Here is a 26,299-nt window from a genome sequence, read left to right on the forward strand (position 1 = left end):
TAGGTTACAACAACAAACAGCTGCATATCAATGGTAAGGTGAATACTGTGCAAGTGTGCATGTCAACCAGTGACCTACCTGCTGCATGCTTGGACACACCTGTTTATGAGATAGACCAGGGGTCATCAACTAGAAATGCTGAAGGTCCACAAATCATTTTTGAATAAGACCATGGTCCAGTCTCATGCGCACGCAAATAAAATTGCCTGACCACTGCACTACTGATTTTTTTTTACTTCTTTGCTGCTGCTGCTTGTGTTGTCCCTTTTGTGAACTCCACTTAGGGTATGGGCACTGACATAGGAAGCCTTTGCCATGTTTCACCAGTTTCAATAGAGGGTATGCGCATGCTTAAAGTGAATGGCGCATCGAGTGGCAAATCGAGTGGCAAAGGAACATGCAAAGTGAGTTTAACATTGTTTAATGCAATCAGATAGGACTTTTCTGTTTGGATGTATGGGCTGTCAAGGCCAGAAAGTAGTGTTTTGCCACTCAGTAGGCATTCCTGCATAACTTCCTGGTTTGATGATGTCACGCGCATACTCTCTATTGAAACAGGCCTCCACCCTCAGAGGGGCCTCCGAGCTACGACTGACCGCCATGCAGACATCATTCAACCCCCCCACCACCCTTGGGTCCTCTCTCTCTCACTCACTCGCTGCCTTGCTCTCTCCCACAATGTTAAAGTTACACATATTTCCTGTTAATAACCTAGTAAAATGTGCAGCATTGGGAGGTAAATGGGAGACACTTTATTGTGAAGGGACGACAGGATGAGGAGAGGTGTTGTTGCTGCGTAATTGTCGAGAGTAATGTCTGCGAGTGATATTGAACAGTCAAAACTATGTGTCAAATTGTCAATAGGCCTGTATTAACAGAATCATTATGTCATAGGTATATGGGGGCCTCATTTGGTCATGAAACGGACCTCCAGATTCCTAAGGCCGCCCCTGGGCACTGATGACGCAGAGGAGAACACGCCCCAGCGGGAATTGAACCCTATAGGTTTTTCTTAACGCTAATATCGTAATATATTCTAACGTTTTGTTTTGATCATATACTATAGCGTCACACCAAGAGTGATGATCTACAAGCTCGAAATACGGCGCAGTTTGAGCTACTGCCATTTTCTGAATTTGATCCTTGAAAAGTACGAGTTTTAGACATATACTGTATGAGGTTTCCACCCGACAGAGACGATATCTGGCAAAGTATAAAAGCCATATAAAGCCTGGGCCATGGCTCAGTGGTCCAGGCACCTTGGCTGGTAATCCAGTCTGGCAGTGTGACGCGGGTTCGACTCCCGATCCCGACGGCCTTTACTGCATGTCTTCCCCCCCCCCCCATCTCTCTCCCCATTTCCAGTCAGCCTACTGTCTGTCCCTCCATACAAAATATAAAATAAAGGCGAACGCTAAAAAAAAAAAGCCATATAAATAATCACAAAGTCAAGGTAGAGGTAGATCTTTTATTTATGTATAACTTATAGAAAACCTGTCATTAAAGAAATGCTATGATGGACCTCTCATTTACTAATTGACAGTAGGCTACTTCAAATCATAACGGGAATATTACTGCAGTTTGCAGGATTGTTATTGTATACAAAATTCCAACATTTTAGTGAGGCTGCATTAACGTTCAATGCAAATATAACACAAGTCATTACTAAGGAAAAGCTGCAACTTTCAGTACATGGGTGCATTTCAGCCATGAGGTAAAATAAACAAACAAACGCTCTTATCATCGTACATCATCCATTCAATGGGAATTTAACAAAAATACAGATTTGCTTGTCTACATATGACATAAACTCTCCATTCATTGTCAATGGCATTTAATGTTTGTTAGGACAACACAAACAATAGCTGAATAGCGCCCCTCAATACAAATTGGCTTGAGGGAGGACGAGGATGTGTCGTCATGGCAGTGTTGCACAGGCGCAAACAAATCAGCAAAAGGGGCATGCACGTATATTGGCATATACTGATGACAAACTTTGGTTTATGGAAAGTCCTCAACCTCAACAAAAGAATGGTAGTAATTGTGAAGGGAAACCTTTACAGACTATACCAGTTGAAACCCCCGATTACATTATTATTTTATGTAAATGAAGAATACATCTAGAACATATAGTATTCGATATTCAACCATTTATTGGTGGTACAAAAAAGAAAACCTACATTTGGAATTTGATTTTGTGTACTCGGAGATAACAATAAAAGAAAGTATGCGAAGTAGCGCTCGTCAACGGGCCACCAATAGTTCCAAACAATACTGTAAACACCACGTTTATCGGTTTACCCGAAAACAAACAAGTTCTCTGCAGACAAAATAGCTTTATATGCAGCTCTAATTTGAGTTGCTGTTAGACCCCCACTGCATGAAGGTGCTGGAATGGTGATTTAAGAGTTGCACGCCTGGATCTCCACTGTTTGTTTTCATCACCCTCAGATTTGCCATTTCTGGCGACAAAGTATAGGCTACACGTTGTATTTGATAGTCCCTCATTGAGGGATCATAGAAGCTTGTACCCCCTAACCTCTCAGGCCTCACAGGAACCCCTTTTGGTGTTAGCATTATGTTATGCTTTAGCTATTGAAAAATAGCAGATCTACAAGCTCATAGTGCGCCACTCGAAACATAGCTTTTTCAGAAAACTGTCAGGATGTAGAAGACATTTTTAGAATCTGATCTCAGGTCAAAATGGGTTAATCAATCTTTCTTCAAAACGGTCCATGGTATGTTGCTGTCAGACTTCGGAAATTAAACATTATGAAGCGGCAAATTACAAATGAGTTTCAACAATCACACACAATGTTCTTATTGGTATTTCTGCAGTGATCTTCGGGCGAGTTTGAAAATATTGGATGTGCAAGGAGTGCTTCAGCAAGGCAAAGCATTCCTTTGTTTTCACCACAATAACATTTTGTTCGGTTTCTCCACAATAACGACCAATTATACACTTATACAACCATATATACTTAGTTGACTGTGAGGTTCCCCAGGAACAATATTAAGTCCACTAGTTCTTTTACACCAAATCTCTTCGCCAAAAATAGCTGATCTACAAGCTTGCGACGCATCCTGGCTCGTTACGAGCTTGTAAGTTCTCCTTGAATTGCCGCCCCCCAGAATAGCGACGCTAGGATTCAACGTGGTTTTGACCTCACCAAACTCAAGTTTCAGCCAAGAAGCACACTGGGCCTTTCACTCAGCGGTAGCCCTCCTTCAGTCTCCAGGTCCCCTCCTGTCCAGCAGCTCCTTTCACTCAGCGGTAGCCCTCCTTCAGTCTCCAGGTCCCCTCCTGTCCAGCAGCTCGGTGGAAGTCACAGATGCTCCTGAGCAGTTCCCTGAACACCGGCGTCTGCTCCTTGCTCAGTCTGGGCGTGAAGTGGCCCAGGACCTCCTTGGTGGTGGCCTGTCCGTCCACGCTGGCCTGGAACGCCATGAAGTTGCGCAGGTCCACCAGCAGCTCGTCGTGCTCAGTGGAGGCCGCGGACGGGCCTCCTCCTCTGGCTCCGCCCCCCTCCTCCTCCTCCGCCGCCGCTGCTTCGTCCTCTCGGTTCGAGGCGGGCGTGTCCAGGTGACTGCGAGCTTTCATCTTGGCCAGCAGGGAGGAGGAGGGGAGCGGGGCGGCGATGGACTCCCCGTTCTCGACCCCTTCCCCGCTGAAATGAGCCGCCGAGCCGGGCTTCTTGGCGACAGACTTCTTTATGACGGCGGCGTCCTGGAGAGAGGATTGGATGATTTAACACTGACACAGAAGCGCTTCCGATAACCTCCACCAGATGTGAAGTAGCTCTTAATTTGAACTTAATTACCATTACCTTGCACTTGTCTGGGGCCGGGGCAGCGGTAGCAGGAGGGGCAGACAAGAGAGGATTCTTCTTTAGGCCAAAGCGCTTCCTGCAAGAGAGTCAACGTTATACATATCGTTGTTGTCGGGCAGAAAACCTCTTATCTCCATATTTGAACTTTTTGTGTTTGTTCGTAAATTAACCCATTTTGGGCGGGAACCCCTTTTGGTGTTTTAAACATTATGTTATAATTTAGCTATTGAAAAATAGCAGATCTACAAGCTATTTTTTAAATTTTGAGGCATCAAAAGTAGCAGATCAAGCTCTGCTTGCACCATGTTTTGAGCTCGTCATCTGCTATACTTTTGAATTTGGATCCTAAAAAGTAACTGTTTTGGACATATGCAGTGATGTAAATAGGTTTTCAATGTAATGAGTCCCAGGATGCAGGGATGGTCTTTTAGATGAGTCCCAGGGACAGTTTATGAGTCCCACTTCAACCACGTTACGAGTCATATTTTTACCATTTTTACAAATCGCTAACTCCCATTTAATTTGATATTCATGTATTCATGTATATTCATGTAGAAAACAGAAGAAGAAATGATTATTATAACTAAAGCTAGACAAATATCGCGATTTGTTTTGACGTGTATTATTTTTTACTGCACATGCCGAGTACAGTAGTGCATCCTGTGGATGCAGAGGTCATTGTTTTATTGCATCCCTTAACTATAAACTGCGTTTTGGGGTGCAAAATGCACCCTATTTTAATCTCTGCATATGAGGTTTCCACACAACAGCGACGATATATTGTACGTGAGAAGTCCGAGCCCCTCCTAAAAAGCTTCAATCCCGGAACCTGTCGGATATTTCCTGAGGGCGGACGTAGCCTCTGGAGGAAAGGGACAATGTTTCTTGGCTTCTGTTCTAGAATATCCAGGCCAAGACTTTCTCTACTATGCATCTGTCATTATTTACATTCCGATTAGCAACTTGTTGTACTATAGATATGAACCCATTTAGGCCTGACCTCGAAATTAAACCAAAATCTTCTAAATCCTCCAGTTTTCTGAAATAAATATTTTCACGATTTTTCAAAAATAGCAGACCTACAAGCTCATAGCGCGCCACTCGGTGGCGCGCTATGAGCTTGTAGATCTGCTGTTTTTCAATACCTAAATTATAACAATGATGATTAAAACACCAAAAGGGGTTCCCGCCCAAAATGGGTTAAGGTAATCATTAAAAACAGCTCTGCATATGCATAATTATGATTATGAAGAAAAAGGTTGAGAACTACTGATTTAGAAGGCATTTGTATAATCTGCCTCAGTTCTGAACGGGTTAAAAAAACCTAAAACGTGTGCGTGTGACGTGTGTGTGTGTGTGTGCGTGCGTGCACGCTCACTTAGCAGGTGGTAGAGGAGGCCTGTTGTAGGGAAGCCGGCACTTGTGCCGCGACACCTTGAGCACCCTCAGGGCCTCTTTAGCGACTCGATTGGCCTCTGCCTCGACCAGAACGTAGTCTGCGCTGGATGACTCCATGATGGTGTCATGCTGCATCACACTGTGGATACCTGCAGCACAGCAATAGAGGAAGACACAACAAAGAGTTTAACACTTTCAACCTGGTGTTCCTTGTTTTGTTCACGTCAAACTTATTCTCTCAGGCTTTATGGCATATAGTTGTTGATTGTTGGTACATTTTGTAAAGCGTCCTTGGGTTCATGAAAGGCGCTATATAAATTCAAGCAATTATTATAATTATTATAAAAAGAATACAAAATAAAAAAAACATTTTGAATTTTCAAAAACCATCCAAAGAATAATAAAAACCAAAATCCAAAACAATAAAAATCTTAATTTCTCTCTTTCCAACTACAAGCTCCCAACATGGAAGCGGCACCGCGATTGAAAATGTAATAATCTATTACAGCCGGATGCCTTTTCATTCATGCAAGAAGAAGAAGCCCAAAACGTACCGGATTTCTTGAAGAGCTTCGCTAAGACGTAATCGTCGTTCTGCTTCTGCTCCCGGTTGTCTTCGGCCTCTTTGTTGTACGTCTTCCTCTTCACCAGGTGAGAGATCCGCTGGCCCTCGCAGCGAACGTCCCCGGAGCGCCTGTGCTTCCTCCTCTTGTGCGCCGCCGCGCCACCGGCTTGGTCGCAGTGCTTCCTCTTCTCCCTGTGCTTCTGAGGGCTGCCGTCTCTGTGCGGGTTGGACGACGACTCGCAGTGTTTGCTTGTTTGTTTGTGGCCGGTCCCGTCGGAGTCTCCGTGTGTCTCTCCCGAGTGCTGTGGAACGTTGGATGGAATGTTATTTGGCTCCGTAGCGGCACCGTTTTGACTGGCGTTTTGCCCTGCGTCTGTCAGCCCGTTTGGTTCGTCCCGAGAGATCGCGCCGCCACACGAGGCGGTGTCCTCGTCTCCTGGCGCGGGAATGCGATTGGTCAAGGAGTGTCTGTCCTCTGGAGAAGCGCGGTTCTGGTTGGCCGAGGAGTGTTTCCGCGCGTGGTTGCTGGACCTGTGTTGTGACCTTGGCCTCTCTGGTTTCTTTGGTACCGCAACCTCTGATCCTGTACCTATGGTCACATCAACAACAATCAAAACATGTTGTTAATTAGGCATTTCTTTAAAATTATTTATCAAACCGCAGTCAAAAGGCTCATGCACGAGGGAAGAACACGCCTGGGCATTCACGTGCATGTGAATAAGCTTGGGTTGAACGCGCAATCACGTTCTTCACTTGTGCAATGTACTGGTCTATTTGGTTCAATTTGTACACTCTCAGAGTTATGGAGGCCCTTAAAATAGGTTTTAGAACCACTGCACACTAAATGGAACAGAGCCTTAAAGGTATATTCAGTGATTTGACTTAATCTAAATATCACTTATTTTTTCTTTTTTTCTGGATAATCCTCCCTACTATAGAGTGTGCTGACCATATAAGGAGTTCCACCCTGTCCCCAGTGAGCCCCTGGGGTCAAAAAACCCTAGTTTCAGTTTTGGTGGCGGGTGGCAAAGCCTTCATCCAATCAGGATGAGAGAGGCCTTCCTCCAATCATGATCGAGTGGGGGCGGGCCTTGGTGCACATGCTGTTGGCCTGGTGCACTTCCCCCCACTGTAGAGCGTGCATGTGCACATTTTGTTACCGGGGCGGACTGGGTGGTTTTCCAAATCACTCAAATCACTGAATGCTCCTTTAATTAGTATCATCAGTAACACATGTGAAGGAAGTAGGAAGAGTTATTCTACTGTGCATAGAGCTTATTGGCTGACCTGCGAATATGGCACTGGTCTCTGTTCCCTCAGTTCCCTCTGGGGGGACCAGGGTGAAGAGCTCATACATGTCATTGGACTTGAAGAAACGTCTTTGCTTGGGGTCCTTAAGCACCCGGTTGGTCAGGAACTGTTTGAAGATTTGCCTGAAAGATAAATCGTTTGTTGCTCAGTACCAGACGACCCTGATCTGGTGTCACCGCCGAGCAGTTTGGCTGCTCAATAGGTCATTTTCATTTAGACTAGTCATTGGTTAGACATGCGTTAAGGTTAGGCTTAGGTGTGCTGCCCCGTGGGAGGTTAGGTTTAGGGTGAGGGTTTGAGATAGGTTGTAGTTGTAGGACTAATGACTGGTCTAAACCAAAAACTGTCTAAACTAAGTACTGCACCCAAATGAACACTCAGGATGTTCCAGTTTTAACTGACCTGTGGTATATTTTCTCTTCAATGGTCCCTGCAGTCAACAGTCGGTAGATAGTCACATTCTGTGTCTGACCAATCCTCCAGGCGCGCTCTCGTGCCTAAAAAAACAACAAGCCATTATATTAGGTCACATCTTGGTATGGCAAAATCCATAGATCCAATCCGATTGGATTGGATCTATCAACCGTTTTCTTATTGATTATGAGTTATGTTATGTCTCTGACTTGATTCCTTATTTTATTAATCAAATAATCAAGAAGCACTTTTTTCCCGTTAACCACTTAAACCCCGTCTTGTTCTTTGTTGTGCAAAAACAGGTTTAAAAATAAATTAATACAATTTCAAGTAAAATAGTGCTACCAATTTTTTTTTATTATAATCGATCGATTGAATACAAACGTGTGTGTGTGTGTGTGTGTGTGTCAGTGCTTGGGTTCCAGTCTGGGTTGTGTGTGTGTGTGTGTGTGCGTGTGTGCGTTGTACCTGTGTGTCAGTGCTTGGGTTCCAGTCTGGGTCGTGTGTGTGTGTGTGTGTGTGTGTGTGTGTGTTTGTGTGTTTGTGTGTGTGTGTGGTACTGTACCTGTGTGTCAGTGCTTGGGTTCCAGTCTGGGTCGTATATGATGACTCTGTTGGCTCCAGTGAGGTTGACGCCGAGACCCCCGACTCTGGTGGTCAACAGGAAGATGAAAATGGACGCGTCCTGCGAGGGACAAAACAACAGCTCATTTATCTTATCGTCTGTCGGGTGGACACCTCATAATTATGTCCAAAACGGTTACTTTTCAGAATTCAAATTCAATTATTTTGAATGACACTGAAATTTCCTTCAAATTGCATGTTTTAAGTAAAGTGAAAAAACTAATAAATAGTAATATAATATTGGGACTCTGATTCGACGGTGCCTTCCTATTACTTAACCCATTTTGGGCGGGAATCCCTTTTGGTGTTTCAAGGGAACCCCTTTTGGTGTTTCAAGCATTCTGTTATACTTTAGCTATTGAAAAATAGCAGATCTACAAGCGCATAGCGCGCCTGCTATTTTTGAAAAAACGTAAAAATGCGGCACAAATCTTTGAATGCGGCTTAAATGGGTTAACCTGTTCTGTGTTGTGTTCCTTTCCTCTCTATTCTCTCTACTGATTCTACCTCTACCTGCAATGTTGAGAGCTCGCACCAATTTTTAGTTTGAACTGAAATCGAGTGACAAAGTTGATTCAGATTCTTCACATCATTCTAACATAGGTAGTTGTAGTTTATGGCACTAGTAGAGAGAGAGAGAGAGAGAGACAATGAGGTTATATAACAAAGAGTGAACAACAGATTGTCGTCGGTTAGTGTTTTCACCCTCAGGGGGCTGAGCAGCACGCCAGAGGATTGCCACGTTTTCTAAAGTGTCCCCCCCCCCTCGGAAAGGGAGGGTGGGGGGGGGGGATTTCCCGGGGAAACATTAGGAGCCATTAGAGGAGGCTAATCCTTTACCTCGTTGTAGCGGTTGACGAGGGGCTGCCGGGACGCTATGGCGGTGGTGCCGTCCATCTTCACAAACGAGTAGTTATTCTGCCTCACAAACACCTCCAAGATATTCAACATCTGGGAACAACGGAGCAAGAGGAGTGAGATGAGAGACAGAGAAAAGTCATGTGTGATTTATACTCGGGCATATGGCAGTGTCGCGTGCCAAACAATAGGCTATATCTAAAAGCTAGTAGTTTGCCTATTTTCGACCTATTGCCTACTCTCTCTCTTAACCATGAGAGAGAGAGAGAGAGGCGGAAGCACGGGATATCGAGAAAGAGACATGGGTTGAGATTTGGATTAAGTCTAACTGGATTAGAGCAGATTAATATTACATGGACAGAGATACCGACAGGGATGGTCTCAGGTTCCCTCTGAGGTATAATCTCATTGGTATTGACTACCAACAGCTGGGGCTTCACACACGCACACACACGCACACGCACACACACGCACACGCACACACACACACACACACACACACACACACACACACACACACACACACACACACACACACACACACACACACACACACGACATAATTTTAGAGGCACACTTCACTTGTGCGTTCTCGGTAGACAATAATACAATAGAGAGATTGAAAACACACATGGTGATGACAACGACCCCACTGGAACAAGTGTGATCAATACAAACACACGCGTAAACACATACATTAACAACGTTTTCAGCGGCTGATATTTTGGAAAACCGATCGGATGATTGGATTTCGGCTGTTTGTGACTTATATCATGTATTTATCAGAGGTGAAGTTAAACGGACTTATAGCTTATAGATTGTCAATTTCCACATATCATTATACGTCAACGTATAGAATAGGAATTAAGGTGTTAAACAGACTATTTGATTAAAAAAGCCACTTTATTAATCAAAAACGTATTCTGATTAATCCATTAAAACCAGGAAAGCATCCATGTCATTTTAGATTTTAGCGCTGGCTAATAATAATAGAGCAGATATACAAGCTCACATTTCCTCACAGCTTGTACATCTATTTTTTTTAACTTTTTTTTTTTTTTTTAAGATCTTGAAAGAAATCTTTAACACAAATCTTCTCTTCTGGGGGCCCCTGGCACTAAACATGTTCAGATGGGGGGGTCCCTGGCACTAAACATATTCAGATGGGGGTCCCTGGCACTAAACATATTCAGATGGGGGGTCCCTGGCACTAAACATATTCAGATGGGGGTCTCTGGCACTAAACATGTTCAGATGGGGGGTCCCTGGCATTAAACATATTCAGATGGGGGGTCCCTGGCACTAAACATATTCAGATGGGGGTCCCTGGCACTAAACATTTTCAGATGGGGGGTCCCTGGCACTAAACATATTCAGATGGGGGGTCCCTGGCACTAAACATTTTCAGATGGGGGGGTCCCTGGCAATAAACATTTTCAGATGGGGGGTCCCTGGCAATAAACATATTCAGATGGGGGTCCCTGGCACTAAACATATTCAGATGGGGGGTCCCTGGCACTAAACATTTTCAGATGGGGGGTCCCTGGCAATAAACATTTTCAGATGGGGGGTCCCTGGAACTTAACATTTTCAGATGGGGGGTCCCTGGCACTAAACATTTTCAGATGGGGGGTCCCTGGCAATAAACATTTTCAGATGGGGGGTCCCTGGAACTTAACATATTCAGATGGGGGGTCCCTGGAACTTAACATATTCAGATGGGGGGTCCCTGGAACTTAACATATTCAGATGGGGGGTCCCTGGAACTTAACATTTTCAGATGGGGGGTCCCTGGCTAAACACTAACCATTTCGTGCCAAGGACGCCCCAAAATCATATAAGAACTACTGATATAGAACTTAAGGCATTTGTAGAATGGAAAGGGGGGGGGGGGGGGGGCTTACAGAGTAAAAGCGGCCATATCTGCGCGGCACCCCGTGCTGTTATTTTGAAAGAAATCCCAGCGCTGATTGTGTTGACCCATTTTGGGCGGGAACCCCTTTTGGTGTTTTAACTAAGCATTATGTTATACTTTAGCTATTGAAAAATAGCAGATCTACAAGCTCATAGCGCGCTATGAGCTTGTAGGTCTGCTATTTTTGAAAAATCGTGAAACAATCTTTGAATATATATTCTTTCAGAGCCAACATTTTTAACTCAGATCTTTGCTTTTGGGGCGTCCCTGGAACAACATAATACATATGATATTGGGGGTCCTTGAAATGAAATAGTTTGAGCATCACTGACATAGAAACATAGGTTTTTCAGAAAAAACGTTTAGAAGATATTTGTAGAATGGAACTTAGGTCTAAATGGGTTAGTGGGTTAACTGAAAGATGTCCAACCTGTCTGGACTGAGTGAAGAGCAGAACTCGGTGTCCCTGTCTGAACCAGAGGCGTAGCAGGGACTCCACCACCATCAGTTTGCCAGAGCGTTTCCAGAAGCCAAAGTGCTCCTCTTCGGTCAGCTGCTCCTCGGGTACGCCCTTCAGGATCCGCGGGCCGCCCGAGAACAGGTCCGGATGGTTGCAGATCTTACGCAGCGCTATCAGACCCGAGAACACCTGGAACAACACCAAACAATATTTGTAATGGAAGGGCTGCAAGAGTAAATTGAACAAATTATCGGTTTAACCCATTTAGGCCTGACGTCGAAATAAATAAAAAGTCTTCTGAAAGAAGATATATTCAAAGATTTGTGCCGCATTTTTACGATTTTTCAAAAATTGCAGATCTACAAGCTCATAGCGCGCCACCGAGTGGCGCGCTACGAGCTTGTAGATCTGCTATTTTTCAATAGCTAAAGTACAACATAATGCTTAGTTAAAACACCAAAAGGGGTTCCCGCCCCAAAATCGGTTTAATCGATTATTAAGGGACCAAAAAGTCACTTCGTGACTTTGGTCACTTATTGCCTTTGGTCACTTATTGCTTTTGTGTTTATTTTTCTTCTCCTTCTTCTTCTTCTTCTCCTCCTTCCGCCAAAAATAGCTGTTCTGGCTGAACCGTGCAGTCGTTTTCGCGAAATGCGGTAATCTGGTAGAGGGCCATGCCAAACGGTGACTATACGAAGCCCATGACGATTGGCCAAATGGTGGCGCTATAGCACTCAATTGAAAATGCAAACTTTGAACGTGCATATCTCATGAACCGTTTGACCGTCGGCAATGACACTTTGATACACATATGTGTCTCCTCATGCCGAACAACTATCGTGCTCTGACTTTTGACCTCTGACCTTTAGATCACCCGCCATTTTTTATTTTATGAAAATGTATCTGCTCCCAGGATCTTTGATAAAAATGCACGAAAACTTCTACACGTGAACTTTGGACCTATACGGACAAATAATCGTAGCACATTTTTGTTAAGTGAAAAAATGAAGTTTTTATGAGCCAATGAAAATTGCTGTTTTGTGAAACTACTTTTTCTGCACCTAATACCTACATGAAGCGTCATTTGCTTATTACACTTTACAGTATGGTAGAGGGTCATGCCAAATAGCACTGAAAGCAGTCTTACTCCAATTGGCCAAAGGGGGGCGCTATAGCAATTTTTTGAAAATGAAACCTTTGAACAGGCTTAACTCATGACTCGTTTGGCCAAAAGTCATGGCACTTGTTTCCACATGTTCCTTGACTCAGGGGGAACACATCTGTCACTTTGACAAGTAAGCTCCGCCCTCAGATTTTCTGCCATTTTGAGCAGTTTGAAAAATGCTTATACCCGATTTTCTGCCTGGATTTTTGAGCAATTTGCGTGAAACGTCCTACACACAATCTATGGACCATTATCTGAAATCCCAGTTGAAGAGAAGTTTGTACGTGAGCACATTTACAGCAAAACACACTGTAGTAATAGATGGTGACATTGCAAAAACAAGGACATACATACTTGTTACCAAAACACTGATTGATGTTACTGTTCCCAATGAAACATCTAACTGTGTCTGCATAGCTCAGTTGGTAGAGCTCTTGCCTTCAGACCACAAGGTTGTGTGTTCAAATCCGGTTACCGACAACTAAGCTTGTCAGTCGTATTTGTGCATATTGTTCTTATTGCGTATTGTCTTCTTTCTTGGTCCCGCCTTATCGCTGCTTGCAGCTATATTTTGATTTTATTATTCTATTGTAATGGAGGGCTGCAAGAGTAAGTTGAACAAATGATCGGTTTAATCGATTATTGAAAAAATATCAATAATGAAATAGATGTTTTGTTTTATAGTACAAATAGCTATTTTTGAACAATATAAAATAGGGCTGAAGGGGTTAATCAGACTAATCAATTTAGTTGATTATAATACAAAAAAAAAAAAATATATATATATATATATATATATTAAATTTGTATTGTATTGATTCGTTAAAATGCTTCCCGATAACTAAAAAACGTTTACTGATAGAATAATAGTTAAAAACACAGATTTAATCGACAGTTAGCAAACCCTAATTGATTATATGGCCTCTCAAAACTGACCATTGCACCAAAAGCCTCAACATTATGACCGGTGACATGAAGTGATACGGAACTTAATGTGTGTTGTTATGGTGTTGCACCTTTAAACAAATAATTGCATTTACTTTAGTCCATAGGAATGAGTTTACATAATTTATTTACAGATAATATACATGCCGTGTTGCGTCTCTGATGAAGGCCCAATGGCCACTGCATTAGTAATGGTGGTTAATGGACTGAGAGTGACCGCTGAGAGAGAGAGAGAGAGAGAGAGGGAGAGAGAGAGAGGGAGAGAGAGGAGAGAGAGAGAGAGAGAGAGAGAGAGAGAGAGAGAGAGAGAGAGAGAGAGAGAGAGAGAGAGAGAGAGAGAGTGTGTGTGTGTACTGTGTATAATCCTGCTGTGGTCACCCTGGGCTCACTGGCCATGTCCATTTGGGTCAGTGGTGATGAATGTCTGGTAAGAGAGAAGTCTCTCCAGGGTGGAAACCTGGACTAATGTGAAAAGACCGACCTTACAAGCCCTTAACCCATTTAGGCCTGACGTTGAAATAAAAAAAAAGGCTTCTAAATCACGACAATTTTCTGATAAACCTCATGTTTCTATATCAGTGGTTCTCAACCTTTTCATGTCAAGGAGCCCCAGAATTTTCTGTATTTGGCTGCAGACCCCCAACTGAAAATATGTTGTTCCATTTCCAGGGCACCCCCCCCCCCCCCCCCCCACACACACACAGAAGCAAAGATTTGACTTAAAATGTTTCGCTCTGAAAGAATATATATTCAAAGATTTGTGCCACATTTTCACGATTTTTCAAAAATAGCAGACCTACAAGCTCGTAGCGCGCCACTCGGTGGCGCGCTACGAGCTTGTAGATCTGCTATTTTTTCAACAGCTAAAGCACAACATAATGCTTAAAACACCAAAAAGGGGTTCCCGCCCAGAATGGATTAAAGAGGTCGTCATAAAGAACAGTGGACGCAGGCCTCCTATTAGGCGCATAATAACATTAAAACGTACTCATTAAAGCTACCAAAATGAAATAATCTAATGATGCCACTTCAAGGTGTGATCACAGTGAGGTGTACGACGGAGGAGAACGGTGCAGTTACGGAGCGGAAAGGGAGAATGAGCAAATGAGCCCCCGCGAGTGAGAGAGGAGAGAGAATGAGCGATAGAGAGAGAGAGAGAGAGAGTTAGTGGGTTAAATAATGAATAAGGCATGTCTAGTTCCTGGAAATCTTCACCTGACCACAAGTTTTGCCCCCACCCCCCCCACCCCCCATTCTTGTTATGAGGCGCTGGTCAAACAAGAGCTCCTCACAACGAGAGGACCCAGTTACAACATTGGTTCTCAACCTTTTTAAATGCAAGGACGTCCAGTTTGACATGCATTAGACGGTGACCAGACCCCGATTTGATATGATTTGTAATCTCTGGTACCCCCAATCTACACAGTAAAGAAAAAAACGGAACTCTTGGATTCCATTTGGTTCCCAACTATGGTTCATTTAAGCCGGCACAGCCCCAGGGGTCCGGACCCCACAATGACAACCAGTGGGGGTGGGGGTGTGCATATGTTGGTTAGACATACTAACAGTCTTACAGTCATTAGTCAGACAAACCCGTGTTGCGGGTTCAAAATCACCTGTGGCTCCCGACATGTGTGTGCGGGTTAAAACTAACCCGTGCTGCGGATTAAACATCACCCGTGTTGAGGTTAGGGTTTGGGGAGGGGTGTCTGACTCAGGGCCGTGCAGAGAGCACTAGGGGGGCAGGGGCTCAAACTCCAAGAAAGGGCACATGTGTGGGCGCGCGTAGCACGCGCCGAGTTTTGGGGGTGGTCTTTTTGTGGAGTCCTTCCCTTGTGCCATTTCATGTCATTGGACAGTAAAATAAGCAATATGTTCTCATTAGTCTGAAACTAAAACTGACTGATGGCAGATTAAAAGATAATTCATTATGATAGTGGCATTTATCATTACTTGTCAAATGTTCGTCTTGAAGGGCCAATGGCACTTATTGGCCCCCCACACAAGCCTTTATTGGCCTCCCACATAAGCCCTTATTTGCCCCCCACACAAGCCCTTATTGGCCTCCCACATAAGCCCTTATTTGCCCCCCACACAAGCCCTTATTGGCCTCCCACATAAGCCCTTATTTGCCCCCCACACAAGCCCTTATTGGTCCCCCACACAAACCCGTATTGGCCTCCCACACAAGCCCTTATTTTCCCCCCACACAAGCCCTTATTGGCCTCCCACATAAGCCCTTATTTGCCCCCCACACAAGCCCTTATTGGTCCCCCACACAAACCCGTATTGGCCTCCCACACAAGCCCTTATTGGCCTCCCACACAAGCCCTTATTGGTCCCCCACACAAGCCCTTATTGGCCTCCCACACAAGCCCTTATTGGTCCCCCACACAAGCCCTTATTGGCCTCCCACACAAGCCCTTATTTGCCCCCCACACAAGCCCTTATTGCCCCCCCACACAAGCCCTTATTGGCCCCCCACACAAGCCCTTATTTGCCCCCCACATAAGCCCTTATTGGTCCCCCACACAAGCCCTTGTTTCCCCCCCACACAAGCCCTTATTGGCTCGTATTGCCCCCCCCCCCCCCCCACACACACACACACATCTCCTTATGTGGCAAAAAAAAACAAAAAAACAACAACTTTGTTTTGCCCTTTCCCTCAAAAATAAAATAAAAAAAAATAAAAATATTTTTTTTGAGAAAGGGCACTTTCTGCAAAAGGGCAGGTGCTCAAGCCCCCCTAGCCCCCCCCCCCCCCTCTGCACGTGCCTGGTCTGACTCGTGGTGTCTGTCTGACTGTTGGTATGTCCAACCAGTGCCTTGCAGATTCCATTGTACAATTTCAATGAACACACTTGTGTTTTTAATGTGGAAAAAGGAAGAAAGCTAATCATGATTTTACCATCATGTCTCCGTTCAGTATCGAGTAGACCTCTTTGGAATCCAAGAAGGTCTGATACACCTCCCGCTGTTCTTCTGTCAATCTGCAAAACAGAACCTGCGCACGCACACGCACACGCACACGCACACACACAAACACACACACACACACAATGGTGCAAGACTGTTTAATGAGCAGCAAACATCGTCTTTAAAGCCCCTTGATGAAGTGGGTGGGTGTGCGTAGAGAGAGAGAGAGAGAGAGAGAGAGAGAGAGAGAGAGAGAGAGAGAAAGAGAGAGAGAATTAGGCACTGTGTTGTGTTTTAGGAGCTCCCCTCCTGTCCTGAGGGAGTGACTTAATGAGCTGAACTGGACTGGGGGAGTCAAGCCAGCGTCAACCGCGAGGACAGACCAGAGACCAAGCCGCCTTAATGAATACCTGATTCTTTTACTTTAGCGGGGACTTTATTAGCTGGCGTCACCTTGACGAGGGCTACGCAACATTCATCAACGTCTCTTTACATGTGACACATACAGTCACATCCAATCAAGTAAATATCTCCCCAGTTAACCCATTTTGACCTGGGAACGATTCTACACATGCCTTCTAAATCATGAGTTTTCTGAAAAAAACCTATGTTTCTTCTATGTCAGTCGTTCTCAAACATTTTCATGTCAAGGACCCCCAAAAATATATGTAATTGGCCACCGACCCCCATCTGGAAATATGTAGTTCCAAGGACCCGTCCAGAAGCAAAGATATGAGTTGAAAACGTTCGCTCTGAAAGAATATATATTCAAAGATTTGCACCACATTTTCACTATTTTTCAAAAATAGCAGACCTACAAGTTCATAGCGCAGCACTCTGTGCCGCGCTATGAGCTTGTAGATCTGCTATTTTTCAATAGCTAAAGTATAACATAATGCTTTAAAACACCAAAAGGAGTTCCCGCCCAAAATGGGTTAAGAGAGAACACAAGCAACGGGAGGCCGTTCGATAGTCGGGACAGAAACACGGGTCAAACGGGGTCTTATGAGGTGACTATTAATACCTGTTCGTTTTTGTCGGGCAAGGCGAGGCTGTCCTTGACGTCCGCTTTCATCCGCCTGAGCAGGTACGGGTTTATGGTGTCCCTCAGCACGCAGGCGCACTTGTACGCCGTCTGGACCTGGTGAGAAACAACAATGAAATCCTTGCAAACGTTCACGCACGCACGCTTAGTACTTAGTTTAGACTAGTCATTGGTCAGACATGGGTTAAGGTTACAGGTTTAGGTGTGCTGCCCCGTGGGAGGTTAGGCTTACGCCAGGGCTCCACCGGACGCGTTGCGTTGCGTCTGCGTCGCGTCAAAAAACGCACCGGTTCAATTTTAATGCACGCGTCGCGTCTCCGTCAACGCGGGCAGTGGAGCCACCCTTCATTGATTAAAAAGGGAACATTCCCTGACGGTGACGGAGACGCGACGCTGACGCGCCCGGTGGAGCCCGGCCGTTAGGGTGAGGTTTTGAGATAGGTTGTAGGACTAATGACTGGTCTAACCAATGACTAGTCTAAACCAAAAACTGTCTAAACTAAGTACTGCACCCCACTTTAGCCCTATCATACCTAATTTTGGGCATGGCGTTATAGGCAAACATTTTCAAAAGGTTTCATACACTAGCGATCTACAAGCTCACCTCGAGTCGCATCGCAACACGATGTGCGCTTGTAGATCTGGTATTTTGGCATTTTTTGAGTGGTGTAAACCACTCCTACAACTGGCTTTGTTAGTCTGTGCAGAAAAAATGAGCATGGTTGCTATGTTCACCCTGTTCACCCGGGTGAACAGGGTTTTTTTTCTGTGCAGAAAAAATGAGCATGGTTGCTATGTTCACCCTGTTCACCCGGGTGTGATTTCATTACGTCAGACATGATTTCATTACGTCAGACAGGCTATATAAGACCTTACACCACTCAGTTCACACAGGTGTGATTTTTTTTTAAATACGATGGTTAAGGCCGTTAAGGCCTGCAGATTTATAAAACACAATCTGAGACATCTCTCAAGACATTTGGAGGACCTGCAGTGCAGATCCCGTTTGGGCCGGCCGAGGCCCGTCACACCTGTCAGTGTCTCCCGTGTCCAGGCTGGGGGTAACGCTGGTCGTTTAGCCCCCCTCTCTTACTTCCTCTCTTATCATCAGCTGCCTCCTCCTTCTATCCCCTCTCAGCAGAACAAGCCATTAAACATTGATCGGAGTGCTGTAAGGCCTCTTGGGGCCGGAGCTTTCCCGCCCCCTTTCATCAGTGCTGCTGTGGGGCCTCTTCCATTTGACACGGCGGGGATTCTCTCCAAAACGCTCGGCCCTTTTTTACTCTGCAGCAGCAGCGGCTTGGTCCCTGTAGTCAAAATGTCCTGCTATGCCTTATCCAGAGTCAGGGGGCTAAAGGCCAGTTAGACCTTTTAAACATGAAATCGCTTGGGGATGGGTGCAGGGGAGGGGGGGGGGGGGGGGGGGGGGATCAAAGACAGCCCTGGAGGGGACACTAACACTCTGGGTTGTGGGGCCTCCATCACAAAGGAAGGAGGACCTCGCGGTAAGCTGCTGGGTGGATTCACGTGGGGATACACACACACACACACACACACACACACACACACACACACGCACACACGCACACACACACACACACACACACACACACACACACACGCACACACGCACGCACGCACGCACGCACACACACACGCACACGCTTCGGTAATGGATCCCACAGCCATGTCCATCCCCCCACCCTGCTACGCCACGCAAAACACACACACTAACACAGGTTGTCTGCACACAGCTGTGGTTCTAAAAACCATTGCATGTCAAGGACTCTAAAATTGATATGCATTTGGTCACATGGACATTTGAAAATAATTTGTGCCGGAGGCAGCAGACCCCCATAAGCGAAGATTTTTCAACATTTTAGAAATAGACATTTTTTGAAAAGAGGCTGATCTACAAGCTACTACAAGTCCATAGATGGGCTAATTTTTACAGTACAGTACTATACATACAGACGAGCAGCATTGGCTGCTGAGTTTTCTGGAGGAAGAGGACGAGGCAGCCGAAGCTTTAGCCCTCCCCGACCATTTAATAACATCAATAATTAGTAAAGGTTTTTATTATCGACAGCGGAAGAAGCATCAATAGCCATCTTAAATAATTAAATCCATACAGTCGGTGGGGTTATTAACGACTGGACACTAATGACAAAGGGCTACAATTTAGCTCGCCGGCCTCTCCACTTTAGCCCATTCTGGGCGGGAACCCCCTTTTGGTGTTTTAACTAAAGCATTATGTTATACTTTAGCTATTGAAAAATTACACCCGTGTGAACTGAGTGGTGCAACTCCCCTCTATTGGTTCTCTGTATCGTTCCAATTTGTATCGTTCCAATTTCAGTTCCTATTGGTTCTCTGTATCGTTCCAATTTCTTCTCTGTATCGTTCCAATTTGTATCGTTCCAATTTCTTCTCTGTATCGTTCTAATTTCTTCTCTGTATCGTTCTAATTTCTTCTCTGTATCGTTCTAATTTCTTCTCTGTATCGTTCCAATTTCAGTTCCCATTGGTGACATTGCTGTTCCTTGGATTGGTTGCACCACTCAAAAATAAAAACAGCACCCCTACTGGTACTCATGAGTCACACATGAGTCACACACAAACATAGGTTAACAGTCACAAACATAGGTGAACACCACGGACATTTCTGTTCCTTGGAGTGGTTGCACCACTCAAAAATAGCAGATCTACAAGCTCATAGCGCGCCACTCGGTGGCGCGCTACGAGCTTGTAGGTCTGCTATTTTTGAAAAATCGTAAAAAATGCGGCACAAATCTGTGAATATATTTCACAGATTCTTTTTTCTCGACGTCAGGCCTAAATGGGTTAGCTTCTCTCTCTCTCTCTCTGACACCAGGGATGTGCCACATGCCCTATGCATTATCCTTCCACTGTCTAACTCTCCCCCTCATATCAAACCACCTCTTCATTATCAGACAGAGTGATGGAAATGAAGTATGCGAGTGGCCCTGCGCGCATCCCTGTTCATGTTTGTACTACATGTGATGTAAATCAGTGGTTCCCAAACTTTTCCGTGTCAAGGACCCCCAAATCAACATTTATTAGGCCACGGACCCCCCATTTGAAAACCTTATGCCAGTGACCCCGATAAGGGAGGATTTTTACGATCTATAGCAGTGATTCCGAAACATTGATTTCATGGACCCCCAGTTTCACACGCATTATGCTACGGACCCCCGATTTAATGGCATTTCTATCTCTGGTACACCAATTTATATTGTTAAACCACTGTTAATTTAACTCTGAGAGTGTACAAATGGAACCAAATGGTCCATTTGGTTCCATTTGTACACTCTCTGAGTTACAGACCCATAAGGGTCCATTTGGTTTCTATCTCTAATTGAGCTAGGTACCCCCTGGAACTCCCTCAAGTACCCCCAGGGGTCCCCGAACCCCACTTTGGGAACCCATGATGTAAATGATCACGCATGCAACTAGCTTCGTACATTGTGTGTGTGTGTGTGTGTGTGTGTGTGTGTGTGTGCACAGACGCACGCCGGTGTACCTGCACAGCTGAGGCGTTGCTGTAGCCTCCCATGGTGATGGGCACAGAGAACTGCTCCATGAAGACGGGCAGAGTGCCCAGCTTACCGGGGAAGACAAAGTCGAACAGTGACCACAGTTCCTTCAGGTTGTTCTGCATGGGAGAGCCTGACAGGATGAACCTGTGCGGGGTCCGGTACTAGAACGAGAGAGAGAGAGAGAGAGACGAGATATACTGCGTGAAGAAAAATATGTCTTAATCCATTGAGACCTGGAACGCATCCATGTCACGTTAGCGTTTAACCACATTAACCATTAACCCATTTTGGGCGGGAACCCCTTTTGGTGTTTTAAACATTATGTTATAATTTAGCTATTGAAAAATAGCAGATCTACAAGCTCATAGCGCGCCACCGAGTGGCGCGCTATGAACTTGTAGGTCTGCTATTTTTGAAAAATCGTTAAAATGTGCCTCAAATCTTTCCGAAAATTGTCATGATTTAGAAAACTTTTTTTTTTTAATTTCGACGTCAGGCCTGAATGGGTTAAAAAGGGTGATTCATACTTCACCGTAGGACAGTGTCATGTGGTGAAAATAGCCTCACTATCATGTGGACCGTTGCGTCCCAATTCTGGGGCAAACATACGCCGTGAGCTTGTCGATAAGACTGTTTTTGAAGATATGTGAATATATTGTTGTATACATTTTGTACTCTGCTTCTGGGGAGTCCCTTCTGGGGAGTCCCTTCTGGGGAGTCCCTGGAACAAAATCTTTTGAGATGGGGGGTCGGCAGCCATACATACCAATTTTGGGGGTCCTTGACATGAAAACGTTTGAGAACCACCGAATTACGGTATAGCAACATAGGCTTTTCAGAAAACTGTAGAAGACATATTTTTTTAGAATCGGACTCAGGTCTTACTGGGTAAGAGATTTGGTGAAGAGGGAAAAAGGAGCACACCTGGGGGACTCCGGTCAACAACGTATATACTAGGATTCAAATCGTTAATGTTCAAAGGAACTTTATATTGTTTATAGCTGGACGTTGTGTGTGTGTGTGTGTGTGTGCGTGTAAACATACTCATACCTGTTTACAGGCAATGGTGACGCGGGCGTTCGGGTTCCTGATCTTGTGGCCCTCGTCCAGGATGATGTAGTGCCAGTCGTAGCGCTGCAGAGTCTCCTCCAGGAGCCTCACCGCCGAGTACGAGGTGATCAGGATACCGTGACACGCTGCTATCTCAGGTATCAGCCTCTCCTACCACACACACACACACACACACACACACACACACACACACACACACACACACACACACACACACACACACACACACACACACACACACACACACACACACACACACACACACACACACACACACACACACACACACACACACACACACACACACACACACACACACACACACACACACACACACACACACAGTATGTTTTTTTTCCTCTGTCCTAAACATCTCTAGTGGATTGTCTGTGTGGGTCGAGGTTGAAGATCAAGGTTACGTGCTATAATGCTGCATAAACAGATCTCTGGTGCCCCCCAGAGGGGAAAACAATCCTCTGTCAAAACAGCTGCTCAGTATGCGACCATCTGTGCCACCAGCGAGCATTGCGTTTCCCCACTCCTGCAGACACGGCGTGTGTTGCATATCCCTGCGTGTGTGTGTGTGCCCATGCCGTACCTTGTTCTAGGGCATTCACTTCTAGTCATTTTTACTAGTTGACTAGTTGCCTAGTTTACTAGTCGTTGTTTAACCACCTTTTATGTTAAAAAAAAAAAAAAAGTTCATTTTTTTTTAAATATTTGTACATTTAAAAACTGTGTACATTGGTGACTATAACTATAATCTACCTGATATTGAGGCCTACAAAATCGGGGGGAAAAAAATGAACCTTTTTTTTTTTTTTTTATCAACTAGTCGACTAGTACCAGCAAGGTCGACTAGTGGATTTACTAGTCGACTAGTAAACTAGTCGACTAGTTGCTTAATGCCCTACCTTGTTCCGAGCGTAGGAGCCGGTTTCGTGTAAGACGGCCACTCTGAACGGAGGCCACCATTTGTGGAACTCCTTCACCCACTGGTGCATGACCGTAGCTGGGCACACGATGACCGTAGGGCCCAGGCCCTGATACCTGCAACCACAGAGGAGACAAAAGAGTTTTAAGCCATTAACAGTTTTCTGAAAAACCTAAGATTTCTATGTCAGTGGTTCTCAAACCTTTCCATGTCCAAGGACTCAAATGATATGAATTTGGCAGCCGACCCCGTCTCCAAATATTTTGTTCCAGGGGGGCCCCCCAGAAGCAAAGATTTGAGTTACAAGAAATATATATTTAAAGATTATTCAAAGAGGAGAGGAGAGGAATAGTGTAGGAGTTTTTAACCCATTCTGGGAGGGAACACCCTTTTGGTGTTAGCATTATGTTATGCTTTAGCTATTGAAAAATAGCAGATCTACAAGCTCATAGCGCGCCACCGAGTGGCGCGCTACGAGCTTGTAGGTCTGCTATTTTTGAAAAATCGAAGAACGACTGACATAGCTTTTTCAGAAAACTGTCAGGATGTAGAAGACATTTTTAGAATCTGATCTCAGGTCAAAATGGGTTAAAGATTATTCAAAGAGAAGAGGAGAGGAGAGGAATAGTGTAGGAGTTTCTAAAGCCAGTAAGTTGTAAGTGAGTTGTAATGTTGTTGGGGAACCTACAGTATGATTAGGCTGGGCGATAGTGGAGCTGAGGGCTCATAGAGTTTTGTTCAGCCTCAGCAATTCACCAGCAAATTACACTCATCGCTTAGGCTACCGTGCCAAATATAAAGGAAATAGGGGCTTTTTAAAAAACAAACAGGCAAATGAACAAAAATGTGCCATGTATGCTCAAAGCGCGAGGTACGGAGGGGGTTGAGACACGATGCAGTGCCCCCGACTACATCCAGGGGGTTGAGACACGATGCAGTGCCCCCGACTACATCCAGGCGACTGAGTGGCAAAATCCATGGTGCTAATTTAACTCCCTTTGGTTCCATTTCTACACAATCTTGAGTTACACGCAGCGATTCCCCTCTTCCTCACCTGAGGAAGAGGAGCCTGGGAAACGGAGTCACGCTCAATTCCTTTGAGGAGACTTTAAAAAAGCACACACACACACACACACACACACACTAATGGACCGGTATGAACCTCTGCTTGGTGGAAGGCGGCTATTGATGCTGGACCTTAATTGAGTTTGCAAACAATCAATTTGTGGGCGTCCGCAGCAGACACAGTATTGACCATCGGGGGGGAGGCTCCTCCTCCTCCCCCTGAACGCATGTGTCTTTTTCTGCCATAAAAACAAACAGACCCTCCCCTCACTGAATTTAACTGTGTCATGATGGATGTCATGTACTGTAGCCCCCCAACCCCCGAACACGCGCGCACGTGCACACACACACACACACACACGCACACGCGCACACGCACACACACACACACACACACACACACACACACACACACACACACACACACACACAAGAGCGAGTGTCACGTCAGTGTTTTCTCTTGATGTCTGCAGTAAGAAAGTGAGGAGTCTGATAATTGAAACATGTTTAATAATTCAGATGAAAACTCTCAGGCAGAAATCCCCCGTATCAAATATTCATACCACACACAGACACACAGGCTCTGCCCACAGAGTGAGAGAGACTGTGCGTGTGCGCGCACGTGTGTGTGTGTGTGTGTGTGTGTGTGTGCGCGTGCGTGTGTACGTACTTGTAGTTGCATCCCCTGGTCCTCAGCTTGCTGTAGCTCAGTCCAGCCAGGAAGGCGATGACCTCGATGGTTTTACCCAATCCCATCTCGTCTCCCAGAATGCCACCTGCCTGCTGACAGTGGAGTTCCCACAACCACCGTACACCCGTCTGCTGGTACCTGCAATATGCGCACGCACACACGCACACACACACACACACACACACACACTACATTAGGAGAGAGCAGGTCAACGCTTATGTACAGCAGAACATGCTCACAAACAGCAACATGTTTCATTAACCCATTTCGGGCGGGAACCCCTTTTGGTGTTAGCATTATGTTATGCTTTAGCTATTGAAAAATAGCAGATCTACAAGCTCATAGCGCGCTACCGAGTGGCGCGCTACGAGCTTGTAGGTCTGCTATTTTTGAAAAATCGAAGAACGACTGACATAGAAACATAGCTTTTTCAGAAAACTGTCAGGATGTAGAAGACATTTTTAGAATCTGATCTCAGGTCAAAATGGGTTAAATGTACTGTCTAAAGGGCGCAGTGACCCTAACCCAAGTGACGTGATCTCTCAGTCCTCATCCAGTCAACTTCACACTCGCACAACGGTTCTCTAGATATGCAAAGGACAGCCAGACATAGGCTGACGTTAATACACAGACATTTTTTTTTTTTTATCCCACTATTTTGTAACTCATTTTTCACCCCTGTGTCAATTATCTAATGTGATCCTGGGCTCTACACACCCTCCGCCAACCTGGGGAGAGCAACGGACTTGAACTCATGCTTCCTTCATGCATGAGTGTCCAAGTTGCTCCTTTACACCTGACAGGGGGGAGTTTCCCTGGTTGGACGTAGCGCGTGGAAGGAACACGTTATTCCAACCAGTTCCTTTCCCCTCCATCAGGCGCCCCGGCTGGCCAGGGGGAGGCAGTTTAGAGACCAGGATTACTGCATGTTTTTTGTGAGGGTAACTACCCTAGGGGACACGGGGAGAACATGCAAACTCCACACAGAAAGGCCCTTTCGCCAACCCCGCCTCGGGTATGGGCACTGATGACGCGGAGGAGAGGACACGCCGCCAGCGCCCACAGCGTCCCGAGCGGGAATCGAACCCAGGCCCTTCTAGCTGTGAGGCGACAGCACTACCGACTGTGCCACCGTGCCCCCAGCCAATACACAGACATTTCTTGAATTTATATTCAGTTTGTTAACCCATTCTGGACGGGGACCCCTTTTGGTGTTTTAACTAAGCATTATGCTATACTTTAGCTATTGAAAAATAGCAGATCTACAAGCTCATAGCGCGCCACCGAGTGGCGCGCTACGAGCTTGTAGGTCTGCTATTTTTGAAAAATCGTAAAAATGCGGCACAAATCTTTGAATATATATTCTTTCAGAGCGAACGTTTTTTTTCGTCGTCAGGCCTAAACGGGTTAATCCGTCTGTCTCTGTCCTTTGCATATCTCCCGCACTGTTCATACCATCGACTTTTGTTTTGCAGAGGACCCAAGAAGTGCATTGTCGAGTGTGAAGTCAATGATGCAAGCAGCCACACTGC

General features: G+C 45.3%; 1 protein-coding gene across 4 annotated transcripts in view; it reads right to left on the reverse strand.

Moving 5' to 3' along the window:
* Positions 1-1,454: 1,454 nt before the first annotated feature.
* Positions 1,455-26,299, reverse strand: part of ercc6 (excision repair cross-complementation group 6) — a 37,286-nt gene continuing 12,441 nt past the window's right edge. For all 4 annotated transcript variants that reach the window (XM_079513258.1, XM_079513255.1, XM_079513257.1 and 1 more), the window contains 15 exons: positions 24,747-24,905; positions 22,992-23,127; positions 22,057-22,227; positions 20,991-21,167; positions 17,426-17,542; positions 16,394-16,489; positions 11,346-11,564; positions 8,983-9,093; positions 8,084-8,203; positions 7,507-7,601; positions 7,081-7,226; positions 5,783-6,382; positions 5,209-5,377; positions 3,828-3,906; positions 1,455-3,727 (listed from right to left, as the gene is read on the reverse strand). In XM_079513258.1, the coding sequence (XP_079369384.1) occupies positions 3,269-3,727; positions 3,828-3,906; positions 5,209-5,377; positions 5,783-6,382; positions 7,081-7,226; positions 7,507-7,601; positions 8,084-8,203; positions 8,983-9,093; positions 11,346-11,564; positions 16,394-16,489; positions 17,426-17,542; positions 20,991-21,167; positions 22,057-22,227; positions 22,992-23,127; positions 24,747-24,905 (2,854 nt within the window). In that variant the 3' untranslated portion in view covers positions 1,455-3,268. The remainder of the gene's footprint in view (positions 3,728-3,827; positions 3,907-5,208; positions 5,378-5,782; positions 6,383-7,080; positions 7,227-7,506; positions 7,602-8,083; positions 8,204-8,982; positions 9,094-11,345; positions 11,565-16,393; positions 16,490-17,425; positions 17,543-20,990; positions 21,168-22,056; positions 22,228-22,991; positions 23,128-24,746; positions 24,906-26,299) is intronic.

The sequence above is a fragment of the Electrona antarctica genome, assembly GCF_951216825.1.
Source record: "Electrona antarctica genome assembly, chromosome: 10".
In the NCBI taxonomy this organism is placed as follows: Eukaryota; Metazoa; Chordata; class Actinopteri; order Myctophiformes; family Myctophidae; genus Electrona; species Electrona antarctica.